Genomic DNA, 22189 nt, shown 5'->3' on the forward strand with positions numbered 1-22189 from the left:
TATATATATATATATATATATATATATATATATATATATATATATATTATTAGCTACTGACATGAAAATGAGAATGGATATCTCACCATCTTGCATATTTACAGTAACATGAGAGCATGCTCAGTGGAATTAGAATTCATCAACACCTCCATATTCAAAGAGGAGGAAATAAAATTAGAACAGCTCAAGTGTCTCAACCTAGTCTAACAATACTTCACTTTTCAACTATGTGATTTAAGAGGTTTAATTTATAGAGTATATAGAATACAGTCTAGCCTTAGATTTTATTAAAAAGGCTTAGAGTGGTAGTTAGTAGTGTTGTGAATATGTATCAGCAGTGTCATGTGTCCATCAAAATGGATGATATTAGAGTAGACTGCATTAGTAGAAATAATAGTTAAACAAAGGAGACAGCTCATTATTGTCCATAGCATATAACTGGGGGTATGTTATTCAGGGTGACTTCTAAGAATTTTATTTAAGAGACATCTGTCAACTTCCTGAGAAAGATGTAAACACTGAAAATGTGAAAAAGAATATTAGCAAGTTAGAGAAAAGGTATTGTTCATTTTTTAGGATAAAAACAACCATTTTCCCAATCCTCAAACTTTTTTGTCTGTTTGTTTGTTTGGTTTTTCTTTTTTAAAAAATTCTTTATTAATTACACTTTATTCACTTTGTATCCCTCCTATGGTTCCCTCCCTCCTCCTGTCCTAATCCCTCTCTTCCTCCACCCTCTTGCATGCATGCCCCTCCCCAAGTCCACCGATAGGGGAGGTCTTCTTTTCCTTCCTTCTGATCCTAGTCAATTAGGTCTCATCAGGAGTAGCTGCATTGTCTTCTTCTGTGGTCTGGTAATGCTGCTTCCCCCTTAGGGGGAGGTAATTAAAGAGCAGGCCAATCAATTCATGTCAGAGATAATCCCTGTTCCTATTACAATGGAACCCACTTGGATACTGAACTGCCATGGACTACATCTGTGCAAGGGTCTTAGGTTATCTCCATGCATGGTCCTTGGTTGGAGTATCAATCTCAGGAAAGACCCCTGTGCTCAGATTTTTTCAATCCTCAAATTTTTAAGCCAACATGAACAATCCTTGGGAGACATTATCTACTTTATTCTCTATTGGAATGTATTTGATTGCCAGTGATTGTACAGAAACAACATAATATTTACTGAATTATGTCCACTCATATAAGATTTCCAGACAGTTTCAATGTTTATGTCTTTCTCAGGAAGTTGACAAAGAAGTAATGTTTTGTTTGTGTCTTTTATACATCCATGTTGTATGATTACAAAGCCAGTGGATCAAACTGAGAAATGTGATGCGTTTTTTAAAGAACAAAATCATAACTAGGAAACTAATCTTCATCATACAAAAGAAACACACCAAAAGAGAGATGAGCATGATAGGGGAAAGGAGGGTAGAGCAGAAATATATGAGTTTGGAATATGAATTCATTATCTGGCTTAAGTGAAACTTTGAATGCAAACTACTCTCATAGCATTTTCTATCATTCCTCTTTTTATTTTAATTAAAACTCTAGCATTTTTCACTCAATATATTATACAATTTGAGAAAAATGTTCAAATAGTAAGGACTAAAAAGTAAACTACTACCACAAAGAAAAAAAAAAGACATCTGATAAGCTCCCACCTATTTCTTAACCATCAGTCTTAGGAATATCCTGAGAGCTTGTCAAATGACTGGTTGTTGTCCAGCAACTTATTACTCTTTTTAGCCACATGGCTTTCTTCTTGCCCTTAGTCTCAGTGAAATGAGAGAATAAGTGTTTGGGTTTGTTAAAATCCTTGAACTGAGATCAACTGGGTTAATCAAATCCCTTTTAAAGGCTTTGGAACCTAGTACCACCATGAATTAAAACAGTTAGTAATGAGACAAACAGGTGAAGGAATAAGGTGATAGGTATTAACAGGTACATGTGAAATCCTCTAGTGAGGTGAAAGTAGATACTGTACTAGACAAAAGAAATGGAGCCAATGCCAAGAAAAAAGATACTGGACAAAGAAAAGAGTAACAACAACATCTCTCTGTCTATTAATGACCCAGATCTATATGCCTATAAACTTTGTCCTTTCTTTGTGTTTTGACCAGTGTTTCCAGAGTTTCCAGGGACTAATATCAAATTGAAAATGTGTGGTTTTAAGGGAAATCTGAATGATCTCTGCTCCTTGAATCCAGAGAAGTTAATAAGACTAAGGATGCATTGAGCCTTAGATTTTACATTCCAAGATCAGTGGAGTGTGCTTTAGTGAAGATGTGAGAGGAGTTTTATTTGGCAAGCCCCTAAACTTAGATAAGGTATAATAATGAGTGTATTCTAAGTGGCAGAGTTTGGTTCAAATAGAATCTTCAAGTAGTTGTCTGAGGTAGAATGGAATATTTTAGTTATTAGTCAATACCCTCACTGGAGATACATAAACCGAAGCAGTCAACCACTTAGTAGGGATAATAATGCCATCTTTCAAATGTAAAATGTTTTACAGTGTATGAGGGACTTTACATTATACTAGTTTGTTCTTTTTAACATGATCGTAGTAGGCAATTTTGAGGGTGTGCTAGGGATGGAAGCCAGGGACTTAAGTGCTTGTCTCAGGGCTAGAAGGCATTTTATATTTATTTTTAAAAACGAGAAAGCTAAGGCTCTAAGAGGTTTTATTATCCATGTCCTGCATGAGATACTATGCACTCATTCTTACCTTTTATTGCACAAGCATGAAATGAATTATTTTTTCAAGGATAAATTTGGAAAGCTTAAGTTAATCAGGCCAGTAAGACTTCAAAGTATATTTAAATCATTTTCTGATGCTGAATATATTTTCAGATAGACTAAACTCGCTTTCAACTCAGTATTACATGAAAACATATGTTTGTCTCTACATCTTAGGAAACTGAGACTAATTACTACATTGTTGCACAGATACAGAAGGTCCGTGGGTGCAATTTGTACAATGATGCCTAGATGTACATTTCTCGATTTGGCTGAGCCTGTCTCAATTCTCTTTCCAGACTTTCTAGGGGAAGTTCTGTTTAGCTCTGGGGTACACAGCTAAACATAATTCTCAACAAAGTATTATAGAATGGCAGAGAAACACTTAACATACTTAGTCATCAGGGAAATGAAAATAAAAAAGACTCTGAGATTCCATCTTCTGTCCATCAGAATAGCTAAGATCAAAAACTCAAGTGACAGTACATGCTGGCAAGTATGTGAAGAAAGGAGAACCCCCCTCCATTGCTGGTGGGAAAATAAACTTCTACAACCACTTTGGAAATCAATCTGGCTCTTTCTCAGAAAATTAGAAATAGTGCTACCTCATGAACCAGTTATACCACTCCTGGGCATATATCTGAAAGAGGCTCAAGTATACAACAAGGACTTTCCTCAACCATGTTTGTAGCAGCTGTATTCATAATAGACAGAGTCTGGAAACAACCCAGATGTCCCTCAATTTAGGAATGGATACAGAAATTTTGGTACATTTACATAATGGAATACTACTCAGCAATTAAAAACAAAGAAATCATGAAATTTGTGGGCAAATGGATGAAACTAGAAAAGATCATCCTAAGTGAGGTATCCCAGAAGTAGAAAGAACACCCGGTATTTACTCATTTATAAGTGGATATTAGCCATATAATGTAGGATACTAATAACCATACTAAAATCTACAAACCTAAAGAAGCTAAACAACAGGGAGAACCCTAGGGAGGATGGTTAATTCTCATTCAGAACGGCAAATAGTATAAACATGAGAAGTGGTGCAAGAGAGGGGGGAAGATGGGAACCTATCACAAATGTCCTCTGAAAGGCTTCACCCAACAGGGGATCAAAGCAGATGCAAAGGCTCAGCCAAACTTTGGGCAGAGTGCAGGGAATCTTCTGTAAGAAGGAAGGATAGAAAGACTTGGAGAAGACAGGAGCTCCACAAGGAGACTAACAAAGCCAAAAATCTGAGCCCAGGAGGTTCTGTACAGACTGAGGCAACAACCAAGAACCATGCATGTAGAGGACATAGAACACAACATAACTGATTTTTCATGTCAAGACTATAGTGACAACTCAGATCATTGCTTCATTTCATTTTTGGTGTATGTCTGAAAATGAGGTTTTTGTGCATCTGGGATTTCATCTTTATAGGCGAATCTGCTTTGGTCCTTGTCTGGGAATGTGCCTGAATCATTAGTAAAGAGATCTGCTCTTTTACCCATACACCTGGTTGTGTATAATAGTGCATATCTGTTCTTTTCTCCAGATAACTATGGTGTACAAATTCCTGTAATCAGTGGAGTCATCCTCTGTAAGTGTTCAAGTTTAGTGGTGGTGAATAATAAAATTAAGTACCTGGTTTCCAACGGTATGTTGCTGTTCAAGACCCAGCTGTTATGCAGATGAACTGAATCCTGTGTGCTGGTTGGAGGAGCAGGAGCAGCTGGGCTGGGCTGGCTGCGGGTAGTCATAGATCTTCTTTGAAGAGAGTCCACTGTAGGAGGTGGTTTCCTGGCACAGGTGCAGGCATGCGGAGGAGGTGGCGGTGGTGGGAGGGGTCTGAAGGTAAACTGGTTGTGTGGGCTGCTTTGCATGTCTAAAATCGAGAGAAAAAGTGGCAAAATAGACTTACTTTCCTACTTTGGTACTTTGGGAATACAGCATGACAGACTTACTATGATTTCAGATAATGTAACTTGTGGGGTGGGGAGAAAGTTTGAAGTTCAGTCTACCTGTAAAAATATCACTTAACTTACGAAAGCACGTACAGCAAGCTTATGAAATGCAAAACATCCACAGATGCATTTACATGTAAATTCCTTAGGAATATACCAGCTAAAAGTAATGAGGCCGCCTCACACAATTTGTCATAGTTTCTGCTACCGAACAAACAAATCATCACGAGATATAAAGATACAGAACAGAAGGTAGCTCACTTCCATCAGTTACAAAAAAAAAAAAAAAAAAATCTCACTTCAAAAAATAATAGTGAGATGCACAAATTCTTAGGGAGGAAAATCATTCCACTCTTCAGATAAAAATATAAGGTCACCTTCTGACTCACCTCAGGAAAGGATGATAGCCTGCCTACACAGAAGTAAATCCATATTTCAGAAAAACAGTTCACAAGTGTGTAAATTCCACTGTGTGGAACTAATCTCTCCAGTAGCTCAACACCTCAGAGTGCTCCTTGTAAAAGGAAGGCTAAGAAGACTTTGTTCTGGTTACTGTATACATTTCCATGGCCATGTAGAGCAAAGTTGGCACACATTGGCCTTTGCCACACCTTTTAGGGAGCGCTGCTAAATTAGTAGCAGCTTAGGTAGCAGTGGAGAAACTTTTTTTTCCTGTTTGTTTGCAGAGGGGGCAGATTAGACAGCAGTCCTCAGACTCCTGATGCTGCTATTGTTTGGTATTTTTCCACTGCTGTCCCAGTAGGCACATATCAAGACAGGAGAAATTTCCCAATTAAAGCCCCTTGAAAAGAAATCACTATTGTAGTAGATAGCCACTTCTCTTTCACAGGAGAAACATAATAATGTCAAGTGATTGCTTGTAACGCCAGCACATTCTGAATAAACTTTGTAGATGGCATGGCTTTGTCCCACCTCACCAATGACAGAGTTGAAAAGCAGAAAAATGCCAAAGGCTTTCAGTTCCTAATAGATGGCTCAGCTGGTGTGTTCTGAGACCCACTTTGCAATGACTGATCAGGGGAAAAAAAATCAGTTCTTTCAATCCTTCCTTTTCAGACATGAATTTTAAAGACACTGGCTTGGTTTTCATACTAAGAAAAAACACATTACTATCCCAGAAGAAAGACTATGAAAAATTCTTGGCTAGAATTTTTAGTACAGGTGGTTCCCCTTTTAAATAAACTCAATGTATAAAAATATGAATCATACAAAAGACAAATAAGGTAAGGAGTGGTGATTACTTTATTAACATATTCCATTAGGTGTTCAGTTATCCTTATATATTTAAAACAATACATGAAATTCTTAAATTATTCCAGTACTCTATGTTCAGCTCAAAACCCATAATCCCTAAAACATTGTAATTAGTACTTACCATTACATTAATATTTGTTAACTTTGCTATTCATACTCAAAATCATAGTCAATAATATGCTTTGCCTTGTTTGGTCCCAAGGAAGCATAAAGTGCTTGGGCACAAAGTACCTGGGAGTGACTTTCATTTCCCAGATGGGAAATTTGGGAAAATTTGTCTAGAAACCAAAGCAAATTACTAGTTTAACCATGAGTATGTAGAACTCATATATGACTCTATGGCTAGTACCCTGGTATAGATTTCTTTAATACAGTTATTTTTTTTTCCTATGGTTCACAGGCACAGAATCTTCTACATTTTCTAAACATTTCATTTATGTTTGTGTGTCTGCTTTCTTCTACTGTAACTCCTAAAACACAGAATGGAAAGCAGTGTGTGACATGGTGCTATAAAAGAGCACAGATTTTGGAGGAATGGAAAACTTGGCTTGGAGTTTAGTTTCATTCATGCTGAAACTTTAACCCTTCCCTTACACTATGGAGATTATGTTTTACAAAATATCCTTTTTGTCTAATTTGGTTGCTATAAAATGGGGGTGAAGATAATATGCTGATGACTATTTGCTGACTATCATAGAAGGAGATGTTTGAGACTGAAAAGAAAACAAAGATTTTGTAGTTTTTTTTTTTTTTTCCCTCCACAAGAGGAACCCAAGGCCCAAAGAGTTGAAATGACTTGCTTGGTCACTCAGTGCCTTAGTTTCTTTTGATATGATAAAATAATATGATAAAAGCAATGTAATGGAGAAATGTTTAACTTACTGCTTGTGGTGGTTTGCATAAGAATGGCTCTCATGGACTCAAGTGTTTGTGTGCTTGGCCCATAGGGATTCCACTAATAGGAGATGTGGCCTTGTTGTAGATGTGGCCTTGACGGAGGAAGTATGTCACTTGAGTGGAGGCTTTGAGGTCTCCTATGTTCAAGCTCTGACCAGTGTTACACACTGTCTCCTTCTGCTCCCTGCAGACAAAGGTGTAGAAATCTCAGTATTCCTAGCACCATGTCTGCCTGCCCGCTGCCATGGTTTCCATCATAATAAGAATGGACTAGGTTATTTTCTATTTTCTTCTTCTTCTGATGTCCTTCATCTTTGCATTTCAGGATGGGGATTGAGCGTTTTAGTCAGGGTCCTCTCTATTAGTTTTTTTAGATGTCCAGATTTTAGTAGGTTTATCCTATGTTATATGTCTATATGAGTGAGTATATACCGTGTGTGTCTTTCTGCTTCTGAGACAGCTCACTTAGGATGATCCTTTCCAGGTCCCACCATTTACCTGCAAATTTCATGAGTTCCTTTTTTTTCATTGCTGAGTAATATTCCATTGTGTAGATGTACCATAATTTTTGCATCCATTCTTCAGTTGAAGGGCATCTGGGCTGTTTCCAGCTTCTGGCTATTACAAATAAAGCTGCTACAAACATGGTTGAGCAAATGTCCTTATTGTGTACTTGAGCCTCTTTTGGTTATATGCCCAGAAGAAGAAGAAAACGGGAAACAATCTAGAAACCTGCCACAGAGGGCCTCTGAAAGTCTCTGCCGTGCACACTATCAAAGCAGATGCTGAGACTTATGGCCAACTGTTGGGCAGAGTGCATGGAATCTTATGTAAGAAGTGGGAAATAGTAAGATCTCGAGACGACAGGAACTCCACAAGGAGAACAACAGAACCAGAAAATTTGAACACAGAGGTCTTCCCAGAGACTCATACTCCAACCAAGTACCAGGCATGGAGATAACCTAGAACCCCTGCACAGATGTAGCCCATGGCAGTTCAGTGTCCAAGTAAGTTCCATAGTAATGGGAAGAGGGACTGCCTCTGACATCAACTGATTGGCCTGCTCTTTGATCACCTCCCCCTGAGGGAGGAGCAGCCTTACCAGGCCAGAGAAGATGACAATGCAACCACACCTGATGTGATCTTATAGACTAAGATCAGAAGGAAGAAGAGGAGGACCTCCCCTATCAGTGGACTTGGGGAGGGGCATGTGTGAAGAAGAGGGAGAGAGAGTGGGAGCAGGAGGGGAGGAGGGAGAGGCTTATGGGGGGATACAAAGTGAGTAAAGTGTAATTAATGAAATAAAATTAAATTAAAAAATTAAAATAAAAATGTAAATAAAAATATACCAATTAAAACAACGACAACAACAAAAAGAATGGACTAATCCTCTGAAACTGTAAGCCAGCCCCAATTAAATGCTTTCTTTTATAAGAATTGCCTTGGTCATGGTGTCTCTTCACAGTAATGAAACACTGACTAAGAGACAGTTAAAAGAACAACCAACTGTCATGGGGAAGTCAAGGGAGCAGGAGCTTGATGTATTTGATTACATCACATGAGAAAACAGAGAGGACTGAATGCAAGCTATAGCCCAGCTTGATTTTTCCATTTTATTTAGTTCACAATTCCCTGCCTTGGTAATTAAGATGCCATTTCCCACATTAGTCAACATGCAATCAAGAGTATTCCCCATAGGCATGGCCGGAGGCTCCTCTCCAGGGAGAATCTAGAATTTTTCAAGTTGAGAATTAGTACTCACCATCACATTAAACTGTTATGATTTTGCCTGTGAGATGATTCCTTATTTAGTACTCTTTCTATTACATTACTTTGGAAAACAAATATGATTCTTTTCTCTAATTTTAACATTTACTGTTCTTAATATAAGTTTATCCTTTGCAGTTGCTATACCATGGCATTTATTTGATATAATGTGTTTTGTCTTTTCTCTTATAATAAAATATGTATTTCTTAGTGAAGTGTCATTTTCTACTTCTTTTATATGTCATAAAGCATCAAGTGCAGCACTACTATAAAGCAAAGCCCCAGAATATTAACTGATAGAAATGATTTTGATTCATTCATGGGCTTTAAAGAATTTCCATTAGTGTTTTCATTGTTTATCATTCTGGTCCATATCTCCTGAATATCTAGTTGATTGTTCATAGGCAGGTATGTTTCTTCATTGAGTCTTTTCTTTGGATTCTAAGGAAAAAAAATACCATCTAAAAGGAGGCATTTTAAACAATTTACACACTGTGTTAAGAATAATACTGACAATGTACAGACTTGGCATCAATGATGTAAAGAAAAAGAAGCCATTCTGGTTGTTTACTGTCAAAAAAATGTTTATTTTAGTGTTCATATTTAGAACACATCAAAACAAACACGATAACCACTAGTCTATGTTTTAGATATTTATTTTTAGAAAGTTATTCAGAAGAAAGTTCCCATTCAGTAGTGTTGTTCAAAGCAAAAATCATTTAAGATTATCTTGGTTTATTGTTTGGTGAATTTCCTTTATATGTTAAGTCACCTATTAAGAATAATAGTAAAACTATAGTTAATTTAAAAGTACAACCATGAAATTATAATACTTATGCTGCAAGTAGAATTTCTACGTACACTCACTTTAATAATATATATATACATGTACATGCATGTATAATTAAATATGCATATTTAAGTGCATATACTACATGAATGTATTAATTAATTTTACTATGTATTTTCAGTCCCACATTTTATATGCAGAGACTTTCTTAATGTTAATAAAAACATTTTCTTTAAATGATTTCATAGTATTGGGATGTTTTCCTTAGTAGCCTACATGCAGAGCTTAACCTACATGAAATGCAAATGATTTCAGATTCATTCTTTTTTTTTTTTTTTCATCTCAGGAAAAAGACAGGCAATGAACTTGCTCCCTCCAAATGAAACAATTTAACCCTTGGGCTTCATGAAATGGGATTTCCCAACATTAAACAGTAATGAAAAATACATTAGTGTTCAATGTCAGGAGCTCTACAACACTAATTCCATCAGCTTGGAGTCACATGCACTTACTTCTAGATGTTTCTGGCAACCGTACAGTATAGTGCCCAAGAGCAATAAGTTAAATAGGGGGAGGTGTGGAGGCAAGGCCAGGTTTTATGCAAATATCAATGTCCAGACATGCTTTTAAAGTTTTTTTGAAAGTAAATTAAGTTTTTGGATGTCAAAGTCTAATTCATATAATGTACTTGTAAATGAGGTAATTTCAGGTCTGAGCTTTTAAAATAACTTGGTAAAATAAATCTCTCAATGGGGAAATTACTCCAAACTATAAATATAAGATATTTTAGGTGTGACAGAGTAGTTGGTAGGGGTATGTTGTTTCAAACAGCACTACCTTTTTATACCTTTTTATCTAAAAGGTAAGAAAGTTATATATATCTTCCCCCACCCATTCTGCAGAAGATGTTTAATATGGATCATATCTGGATAGACTTTGAACAGAAATTACAATAGCTCTGCCAGAATGCCTTGCCTTTTAAATGTTATTAACATACACAGTGTGTTTTACTACAAGGAATAGCATGCATTTCTAAAATTTATTACACTATGAAATACACATGTGAAAATTCTTGAAAAATTATGTTGGCACATGGGATAGCTAATGTCAGTTGTCAGCTTGACAAGATTTAGAACCATGGGACAGACAGGAGAGTGGACAATCTGTGAAGTTATCTACATTAAGTTATTTATGGAAGGAAGAGCCACTCTGATGTAGGTGACATTTTCTAGACTTGGTCTCTGTTCTGCATGAAAATTGAAAAAGGAGCTGAGATAAATTATTTATTGTTCTATAATTCCTGACTGTGGAAAGCAGTATGCCCAACCACCTTCTAATTGTACTTCTGTGACTTTCTTATTATGATAGAGTATATCTCTGGACCTGTTAGACAATAATCCCTTTCAAAGTTGTTTCTGTCTGGTATTCATTCTGTCATGGCAACAGAACTAATACAGAGCACAATAGACCCAAAATATCAATGACATATTTAAGAAAAAGGACTTAGTAAGAGCACCAGTATAGTTTTATAATATCAGCAATTAACAAATAAATGAATGCCAAACCAAGTATGACATTTTACATTCAAAAATGTTTGATGTGCACTACACTGCCATGGAATACATCTGTGCAGGGGTTCTAGGTTATCTCCATGAATGGTACTTGGTTGGAGTATGAGTCTCTGGAAAGACCCCTGTGCCCAGATTTTCTGGTTCTCTTGCTCTCCTTGTGGGGTTCATCGACTCTCCAGATCTTATTATTTCCCACTTCTTACATAAGATTCCTTGCAATTTGCCCAACAGTTGACCATAACTCTCAGTGTCTGCTTTGATAGTCTGCAGGGCAGAGCATTTCTGTGGAAGGTTCCTAGGTTGTTTCCTGTTTTCTTCTTCTTCTGATGTACTTCCTCTTTGCCTTTTGGGATGAGGATTGAGCATTTTAGTCAGGGTTCTCTCTCTTGATTAGTTTCTTTAGATGTACAGATTTTAATAGGTTTATCCTATAATACATGTCTATATGAGTGAGTATATACCATGTGTGTCTTTCTGCTTCTGGGACTGCTCACTCAGGATGATCCTTTCCAGGTCCCATCATTTACCTACAAATTTTATAATTTCCTTATTTTTCATTGCTGAGTAATATTCCATTGTGTATATGTGCCACAATTTCTGCATCCATTCTCCAGTTGAGGGGCATCTGGGGTGTTTCCAGCTTCTGGCTATTACAAATAAAGTTGCTACAAACATGGTTGAGCAAATGTCCTTATTGTGTACTTGAGCCTCTTTTGGATATATGCCTAGGAGTGGTATGGCTGGATCATGAGGAAGCGCTATTCCTAGTTGTCTGAGAAAACACCAGACTGATTTCCAGAGTGGTTGTACAAGTCTACATTCCCACCATCAGTGCAGGAGGTTCCCCTTTCTCCTCAACTTCTTCAACATGTGTTGTCAGTTGAGTTTTTTATCTTGGCCATTCTGATGGGTGTAAGGTAAAATCTCAGGGTCATTTTGATTTGCATTTCCCTGATGGCTAATGATGTTGAGCATTTCTTTAAGTGTTTCTCTGCCATTCTATATTCCTCTACAAAGAATTCTCTGTTTAGCTCTGTTCCCCGTTTTTTAATTGGATTATTTGGTTTGCTGCTTTTCAGCTTCATGAGGTCCCATTTATTGATTGTTGCTCTTAGAGCCTGTGATGTTGGTGTTTTGTTCAGGAAGTTGTCTCCTGTACCACTACAAGGTTGGAACTCCTCCCTTCTTATCTTACCCTAGCCTATCAGGCCTCATCAGGACTGGCTGCATTGTCTTCCTCTGTGTCCAGTGAAGGTTGCACCCCCACAGGGAGTTGATCAAAGAGACAGCCACTGAGTTCATGGCAGAGACAGCCCCTGCTTCCCTTCTACTCTCTGAAGTAATAATTAGAAAACGATATCAGAAGATGGAAATATTTCTCATGCTTATGGCTTGGCAGGATTAACATAGTAAAAATTGGCCGTCTTACCAAAAGCCATCTGCAGATTTAATCCAATTCCTATCAAATCACCAATGCAATTTTTATAGAACTTGAAAGAAAAATTCTCAGCTTCATATGGGATAGCAAGAAACCCAGAATCGTTAAAACAATCCTCTACAATAAAAGATCTTCTGGAGGTATCTCCATTCCTGATCTCAAGCTGTATTGTAGAGCAACAATATAAAACTACATGGTTCTGGCAGAGAAACCAACTGGTGGATCAATGGAATCTAATAGAAAACCCTGAAAAATATCCATACACTTTTAGACAACTGATTTTTTGACAAAGATGCCAAAACCATTCAATGGAAAAAAGACAGAAGCTTCAACAAATGGTGCTGGCCTAACAGGATACATACATGTAGAAAAATTCAAATACATCCATACTTATCACCTTGAACAAAACTAAAGTCCAAGTGGAGCAAAGACATCAACATAAAACCAGACACACTAAATCTGTTAAAAGAAAAATTTGGGAAGAGCCTTGAACTCATTGGCACAGGAGACAACTTCCAGAACAAAACACCAACAGTACAGGCTCTAAGAGCAACAATCAACAAATGGGACTTCATGAAACTGAAATGCTTCTATAAAGCAAAGGACACTGTTGTCAGAAGAAAATGTCAGCCTATAGCTGAAGTATCCTCACCAATACTCAACTTCCTTATTCATCAGGGAAATGGAAATCAAAATGACCCTGAGATTTCAGTTTACACCCATCAGAATCACTAAGATTAAAAACTCAAGTGACAACACATGCTTGAAAGGTTGTGGAGAAAGTGGAACCCATTGCTTGTGGGAATGTAAACTTGCACTACCACTTTGGAAATCAATCTGGAGTTTTCTCAGACAATTAGGAATAGCACTTCCTCAAGATCCAGCTATACAACTCCTAGGCATATATCCAAAAGATGCTCAAGTATACAACAAGGACATTTGCTCAACCATGTTTGTAGGAGCTTTATTTGTAATAGCCAGAAGCTGGAAACAACCCAGATGCCCCTCGGTTGAGGAATGGATACAGAACTTGAGGTATATCGCCACAATGGAATATTACTCAGCAATAAAAAACAAGGACATCGTGAAATTTGCAGGCAAATGGTGGGAACTGGAAAAGGTCATCCTAAGTGAGGTATCCCAGAAGCAGAAAGACACACAGGATATATACTCACTCATAAGTGGATATTAGATACATAATATAAGATAAAAATACTAAAATCTGTACACCTAAAGAAACTAATCAAGAAGTGTACACCTAAAGATACTAATCAAGAAGGAGGACTCCGGCTAAGGTGCTCAATCCCCATTCAGATAGGCAAAAAGTATGGACATCAGAAGAGAGAGAAAATCGGGAACAGGACAGGAGCCTAACACAAAGGGCCCCTGAAAGGCTCTACCCTGCAGGGTATCAGAGCAGATGCTGAGACTTATAGCCAAACTTTGGGCAGAGTGCAGGGAATCTTATGAAAGAAAGGGGAGATAGTAAGACCTGGAGAAGACAAGTCTTCCACAACGAGGGCAATAGAACCAAAAAATCTGGACACAAGGGTTTTTTTTCTGAGACTAATACTCCAAACAAAGGTCATTCATGGAGATAACCTAGAACCCCTGCACAGATATAGCCCATGGCATTTCAGTGTACAAGTGGGTTCCACAGTAATGGGAACATGAACTGACATGAACTGATTGGCCTGCTCTTTGATCACCTCCCCTGAGGGGGGATCAGCCTTACCAGGCCACAGTGGAAGACAATGCAGCCACTCCTGATGAGAGCTGATAGACTAGGATCAGAAGGAATGAGAGGAGGACCTCCTCTATCAGTGGACTTGGGGAGGGACATGTGTGGAGAAGGGGAAGGGAGGGTGGGGTTGGGAGGGGAGGATGGAAGGAGCTACAGGGGGGATACAAAGTGAATAAAATGTAATTTAAAAACGAAAAAGAAAAAAAGAGGTCATGAATTTGAAGAGGAGGGTATATGATATGGTTTAGAGAGATTCTTTAATCTCTCTAGAAGGGAGAAATATAATTATAATATAATCTCAAAAAGTTCTAATGTTTATATATGTGTATAGGCATGTGTATGGGTCAGATGCATACAACAACAGAAAGATGCAAGTGAGTAGAAACAGAATAATTCACAATTAAGGCAGATGCCTGGAGGAGAAGTGTCACAAATGCTCTGGAGTCAGGCTACCAATAAATTACAATGCTTTAAATTTTACATTAGCTCAATTTCGTTCTGGATTAATGAACTCTGAATTTTCCTCCAGATCTTTGACACCATTCAGTGTCTTTGAAATGGTAAAGCATACATCTCTTAAGACTTTGTATGATCCTCTCATTAACCTGTCAAGAAAGATAGTATAAATTGGTTATTTTCGTTAGTTGTGTGCTGGTCTTTGTCATAACCATAATTAAAAATGATGGGTGATGTTGAAGTATCTCCCATCATTTGAAATTATTATGCTGAAACTCATTTTGTACTCTCAGCTCTCTTGTGTTTACCTTCAAAGCAAGAAATCAACCTCCAGAAAGTTAGTATGTATGTCTAATTGGGTTCCTTTCCTGTTAATCAGATAAGCTTTAGAAGGAAAAAAAAAATCAGTGAAAAATTGACCAAACAGCATTCTCCCAGTCCAATTTCCTCTGCTTTTTCTGTTGTGCACACTGAATTGCTTTTACATCATGGAATCACCCAACCTTAGGCATAATAGTCAACATTTTGTCTGTAAGTGGCTTTTTGCTAAATTAATCAACCCTTCAATTTAGATTAAGATGATTCAACTTGGAATTTATGACCAAGAAAAAAGAAAGAGTTGTAATATGTGTTGTTTTGCTTAAATTACTGAAGTAGTAAAATTACTTAATTTTTATGGTGGTGAAAAATAGAATACAACTTTGTTTATATTTTCAAACTATTTTGACAATTTTAAAGACTGGTTTTGGGGAAATCCAAGATGGCTGTGCTGAGAGGATACTGTGTCAGACAAGCAGGACAGCAGTGATTGCATAACAACCAACAGGCTGAACTCTGGGTCATAAAACACCAGCAATTGTGTTTCCCAGGTTAAAGAAAATCCCATGGTGTAGAAAGCAATCAGTTCCACTCTCAGGTCTCCCAGCTAAATCCTGGAAGAGTAACTGGGTCCCAGCAGGTGCTTGATTACCAGCCCAGAGCCACATACCTGCATCCTGTACTCACCATCCCAGACTGAACTGTGGACCCCAAAACACCATACACTGAGACTCCCTGTCAGGAGGAAACTCCACGGTGGTGGAAATATCAGGTCTTGCCTCAGGACACCCAGCTCAGGAAAAGTAACTAGACTCTTGGAGGCTCCAGACTCTAACCTCTTGCTGCATGCAAGAGTGCTATGCTCATCTCCCACTGATTACTGCTTGGGTACTGGAACATAGAGCTCCAACATGAGACATATAGAAGCCTTGGATCCACAGGTTCAGCCCCAGACACTGCCCCAAGGCACAACCTATCTACCTAGCTAAACTGAAGAAACTATGAGGCTCTCTGCCTCTTCAAGGGGTCTGTGCCCAGCAAACACAGTGTAAGAGCAGCAGCAGCAGCCCACTAAATTCAGAAGAGGTAACACAGGGGCAGGGAAGCTGTCTCCAGGACTTCTGCTGGTGAGAGGAGACCCCTCCCCCGACTACCAAAGTCCACAGTTGGCACACAGGTCCATATACCAAAGGTGAGCTATGGCAATTCCTGGGAAGCACTGGCCATTCGATGACCATACCCAAAAAGCTGAGGAGACCTCCTTCAGGAACAACCATCTTTCTGCCAAGGGGATTCTACCCACACTAGGATTCCAGGAGGTACCAGAAACTAAGAGTCAATACTTGAATTAGCCAGATGGGTAGAGGTCAGCGTAAAAACACAGCCAACAAGCCAAAATAATATGACATCTCCAGAACCCAGTTATTCAGAAGCAAGTAGCCCTGGACACCCTATCTTAAATGAATTCCAAGAAGATGACCTTACATCTATGCTTATGAAGAGGTCAATAGAGTAAAAAAATAAAATGTGTAAAGAATTAGAGGAAGACGATGTCAAACAGATTATGACCATCCATAAAGAAATGGAGGAGAAGAAAGTCAAACAGAGTATGACATCCATAAAGAAATACAGGAAGATGCCACCAAACAGTTGTGTTCTTCAGAGAGGAAATAATTAAGTCACTGAAAGAAATCAAAGAAACAGAAGAATATTCAAACAAACAGGTGAAGGAATTGAAGGAAAAACAGGAAAATACAGTTGTACAAGTGAAGGAAATCAACAAAATGGCTCAGGATCTGAAGATAGAATTGGAAAAATTAAAGAAAATACAAACAGAGGAAATCATGGAGAAGGAAACAGGAACTACAGAGATAAGCATAACCAACAGATTAAAAGAGATAGAAGATAGAATGTCAGGTGTGGAAGATGCAATGGAAGATATCGAAAGATCTGTCAAAGAAAATGTTAAATCTAAAAATGTTAAATCTAAAAAATTCCTGACACACATCATCCAAGAAATCTAAGAAAACATGAAAAGAAAAACAAAAACAAACAAACTAAGTATAATAGGAATAGAAGAAAAAGAATATTCCCATCTCCAAGGCTCAGAAAATATTTTCAACAAAATCATAGAAGAAAATTTCCCCAATTTAAAGGAGAGGCCTACAAAAGGCCTACAGAACACCTAATAAATTAGACTAGAAAATAAAATCCTCTTGCCACATAATAATCAAAACAGTAAGTATAAAGAACAAATTAAAAATACTAAAAGCAGCAAGGGGAAAAGGCCAAGTAATGTATAATGGCAAAACCATCAAAATCACACCTGACTTCTCAACAGACTATGACAACCACAAGAGCCTCATGCAGACTGTTAAGAGAACAGAGATGTCAGCCAAAGCTACTATACCCAGCAAAACTCTCAGTCATCATAGATGGAGAAAACAAGATATTCAATGACAAAAACAAATTTAAACAATACCGACCCACAAATCCAGTATTACAGAAGATACTAGAAAGAAAAATACAACCCAGAAAAGCTAACTACATTCAGGAAAACACAGGAAACAAATAACCTCACTGCAGCAAAAATAAAAGTAGCAGAGCACACAAACACACTACAACAACCAACAGCAAAATCAAAGCATCTAACAGCCACTGGTCATTAATATCCCTTAGCATCAGGGGACCCAAACAGAAAAGAATTTACCTTCTCAGCACCTCATGGAACCTCCTCCAAATTCGACCATATAGTTGGTCACAAAGCAAGCCTCAACAGATACAAGAATATTGAAATAATCCCTTGTATCCTATCTGATAACCATGGACTGAAGCTGGACCTCAACAACAACAGAAATAGTAAAAAGCCTACACTCATATGAAAAGTGAACAACTTGGTACTCAATGACAGCTGGGTCATGGAAGAAATAAAGAAATTAAAGGCTTCCTAGAATTCAATGAAAATGAAGGTCCAACATTGTGTCTATGGGACACAATGAAAGAAGTGCTAAGAGGAAACTTCATAGCACTAAGTACCTTCAAGAAGAAATTCAAAACATTTCATACAAGTAACTTAACAGCTCACCAGAAAGCCCTAGGGAAAAAAAGAAGCAGACACACCCAAGAGGAGTAGATGGCTGGCCGTAATCAAAATCAGGGCTGAAATCAATAAATTTGAAACAAATAAAATAATTCAAAGAATCAGTGAAAAAAAGAGCTGGTTCTTTGAGAAAATCAAGAAGATAGACAAATCCTTATCCAAATTAACTAAAAGGCAGAGAGAAACTATGCAAATAAAAAAAATCAGAAAAGAAAAGGGAGATATAACAACAGATACCAAGGAAATCCAAACAAACATTTGGTCTTACTTCAAAAGCCTATATGCCACAAAATTTGAAAATATGAATGAAATGGACACTTTTCTAGATCAATTCTACTTACCAAAGCTGAATTAAAACCAGGTAAATAAATTAAATAGTCCTATATCCCCCAATGAAATAGAAGTTGTCATCAAAAGTCTCCCCCCACCCCCCAAAAAAAACTCCCAGTGCCAGATGGTTTGGGCACAAAATTCTAACAGACCTTTATTGTCCAAGTGTGTTACATAGTAATGGGAAGAGGGACTGCCTCTTACATAGTCTAATTAGCCTGCTCTTTGATCACCTCCCCCTGAGAGGGGAGCAGCCTTACCAGGCCACAGAAAATGGCAATGCAGCCACTCCTGATAAGATCTGATAGACTAAGATCAGAAGGAAGGAGAGGAGGACCTCCCCTATCAGTGGACTTGGGGAGGGGCATGCGTGAAGAAGGGGGAGAGAGAGTGGGAGCAGGAGGGGAGGAGGGAGAGGCTTATGGGGGGATCGGGAGGGGAGGAGGGAGGGGCTTATAGGAGGATACAAAGTGAATAAAGTGTAATTAATAAAAAAATAAAATAATAATAAAAAAGAAGAGCTATGTCCAATTCTCTTCAAACTATTCCACAAAATAGAAACAGAAGGAATATTCCCAACCTCATTCTATGAACCCACAGTCACTTTGGTACCTAAACCTCACAAAGACCCAAAAAAGAAAGAGAATTTCAGGATACTCTCCCTTATGAACTTTGATGCAAAAATACTCAACAAAATACTTGCAAACTGAATCCAAGAAAACATCAGAAATATCATCCACTATGACCAGGTTGGCTTTGTACCAGGTATATAGGGCTGGTTCAATATATGGAAATCCATCAATGTAATCCACCATATAAACAAAAAAGAAAAAAAAATAACACATGATAATCTCTTTAGATTCTGAAAAATATTTGACAAAATCTAATATCAATTCATGTTTAAAGTCCTGGAGAGATCAAGGATACAAAGGAACTTACCTAAACATAGTAAAGGCAATATACAGCAATCCTATAGCGAACATCAAACTAAATGGCGAGAAACTTAAATCAACCCCACTAAAATCAGGGACAAGGCAAGGTTGTCCATTCTCTCAATATCTCTTCAACATAGTTCTTGAGGTCATTGCTAGAGCAATAAGACAAACAAAGGAGACCAGGAGATTCTGTTTAGAAAGAAAGTATAAATATTTGCAGATGATATAATAGTATACATGAATGACCCCCAAAGGTTCTACCAGGGAAATCCTACAATTGATAAACACCTTCAACAAAATGGCTGGATACAAAATTAACTCAGTTCAAAAAATCAGTAGCCCTCCTGTATTCAGAAGACAAATGGGCTGAAAAAGAAATTAGTAAAACAAAACCCTTTACAATAACCACAAAGGACAAAGGTGTAGCTCTAACCAAGCAAGTCAAAGACTTGTATGAAAAGAACTTCCAGTCTCTGAAGAAAAAAAAATAGAAGATATCAGAAGATGGAAAGATCTCTCATGCTCATGGCTTGGCAGGATTAACAGTAAAAATGGCATCTAAGTAAAAGAAATCTACAGATTCAATGCAATTCCCATTAAATTACCAACACAGTTCTTGACAGAAATTGAAAGAAAACTTCTCAACATCATTTGGAATAACAAGACACCCAGAATCACTAAAACCATCCTCTACAATAAAACGTCTTCTGCAGGTATTTTCATCCCTGATTTCAAGCTGTACTATAGAGAAACAGTAATAAAAATGGCATGGTATTGGCATAGAAAGAGGCTGGTGGACCAATGGAATCAAATAGAAGACCCAGAAATTAACCCACACACTTATAGACAGCTGATTTTTGAGAAAGATGCCAAAACCATACAATGGAAAAGATATAGCATCTTCAACAAATGTTGCTAGTCCAACTGAATATACACATGTCGAAAAAATCAAATAGATCCATACCCATCACCCTGAACAAAACTAAAGTCCAAGTGGATCAAAGACCTCAACATAAAACTAGACATATTAAACTGGTAAAAAAAAAAAAAAAAAAAAAAAGTGGGGAAGAGCCTTGACCTCATTGGCACAGGAGACAACTTTCTGAAGAGAACACCAACAGCACAGGTTCTAAGAACAATCAATAAATGGGACCTCATGAAACTGGAAAGCTTTTATAAAGAAAAGAACACTATGTTCAGAACAAAATGACAGTCTACAGATTGGGAAAGGACCTTCACCAACCATATATCTGACAGAGAGTTAATATGCAGAATATGTAACAAACTCAAGAAGTTAAACAGCAAAAAATTCAAGTAATTCCATTAAAAATGGGATACAGATCTAAACAGAGAATTCTCTATAGAGGAATATTGAATGGCAGAGAAAAACTTAAAAAAATGCTTAACATCCTTACTCATCAGGGAAATGCAAATCTAAAGGACCCTGAGATTTCACCTTATACCCATCAGAATGGCTAAGATCAAGAACTCAAGTGACAACATATTCTGGAGAGGATGTGGAAAAAGGGGAACCTTACTCCATTGCTATTGGGAAAGTAGACTTCTACAACAACTTTGGAAATCAATTCGGCGCATCCTTAGGTACCTCAAGACCCAGCTATGTCACTTCTAGGCATATATCTAAATGATGCTCAAGTATACAACAAGGACATTTGCTCAATCACGTTTGTAGCTGCTTTATTCATAATAGCCAGAATCTGGAAACAATCCAGACATCCCCCACTTAAGAAATGGCTATAGAATTTGTATTACATTTGCACAATGGAATGCGACTCAGCTTTTAAAAACAAGGTAATCATGAAATTTGTAAGAAAATGGTGGGAACTAGAAAAGATCATCCTGAGTGGCCCGTGGTAGCTCAGTAACCAAGTAGTTTTCCAAAGTAAGGGGAACAAGGACTATTTCTAACAGGATCTCAAGGGCAGGCTCTTTGACCTCCCCCCCCCCCAGGGGAAGAGCAGTCCTGTTAGGCCACAGAGGGGGACTTTGCAGCCAGCCCTTAAGATACCTGATAAAACAGGGTCAAATGAAAGGGGAGGAGGTCCTCCCCTATCAGTGGACATGGAATGGGCAGGGAAGATACCAGGGAGGGAGTGTGGGGTTGGGGAGGGATTGATGGAGCAGGATACAGCTGGGACACAGAGTTAACAAAATGTAACTAAAAAGAAAAATAAAATAAAATAAAAAGAACATCAGAACAGTAGAAAAAAATCCTTAATAGCATGCTACTATTGCTTGTGACCATTACAAATAATTATGGAAGAAAAACAGGAGCTCATTTAGTCAGTTTGGAATACTTATACAATGATGCAGAGTGAAGAAATGAGCATATTGATTTCAGTTTTTTAAGTGGATCAATACCATAAATTCTCTATTATTACTTTACTTAAAGAAAACTGTAATAGCCAGAGGCAATGACTGACTACAATGAAACAGTGATTTCCAGACACATTCAGACAATTGCACATTTGTATTTCCCAAAATTGTGATGGCATGCACAGGATCTGAGCATATGGGAGCCAGACAAAAATCCCAGCATAGAGTTGGGAGATAGTTAGGAAGTTCCACTCCTATCTGAGGAACTATTGGTAACTGATAGCTTCCTGAGAAGGAGAGTTAATTTTCCTTAAAGGTGTGTCTCTAGGTAGGTGGAACACACTCCAATAAATAGCTACATGCCCAAGAGTATATAGTCAGCACTAATGGGACTATATTTTTTAATGAAAACTTAAAGATGGTTAGAAGCAGAATCAGGGTGGATCTAAGAGGACTTTGAGGAATGGAGTAGACTTGATCAAATACCATGTATGAAATTCTCAGAAAATTAATGTAAATATGTATAAAAAGATATCTTTGTAT

At 37.7% G+C, this 22189-nt stretch overlaps 1 protein-coding gene across 1 annotated transcript in view; it reads right to left on the bottom strand.

The window, feature by feature from the left end:
* The window catches only part of Tenm1 (teneurin transmembrane protein 1), a 1167432-nt gene that overhangs the window by 496671 nt on the left and 648572 nt on the right, over positions 1 to 22189 (bottom strand). Inside the window, exon 5 of the mRNA XM_055612144.1 lies at positions 4369 to 4609. Coding sequence (XP_055468119.1) covers positions 4369 to 4609 — 241 coding nt within the window. The remainder of the gene's footprint in view (positions 1 to 4368; positions 4610 to 22189) is intronic.

Source organism: Psammomys obesus, unplaced genomic scaffold (genome assembly GCF_907164565.1).
Source record: "Psammomys obesus unplaced genomic scaffold, mPsaObe1.curated_primary_1811, whole genome shotgun sequence".
NCBI lineage: Eukaryota > Metazoa > Chordata > Mammalia > Rodentia > Muridae > Psammomys > Psammomys obesus.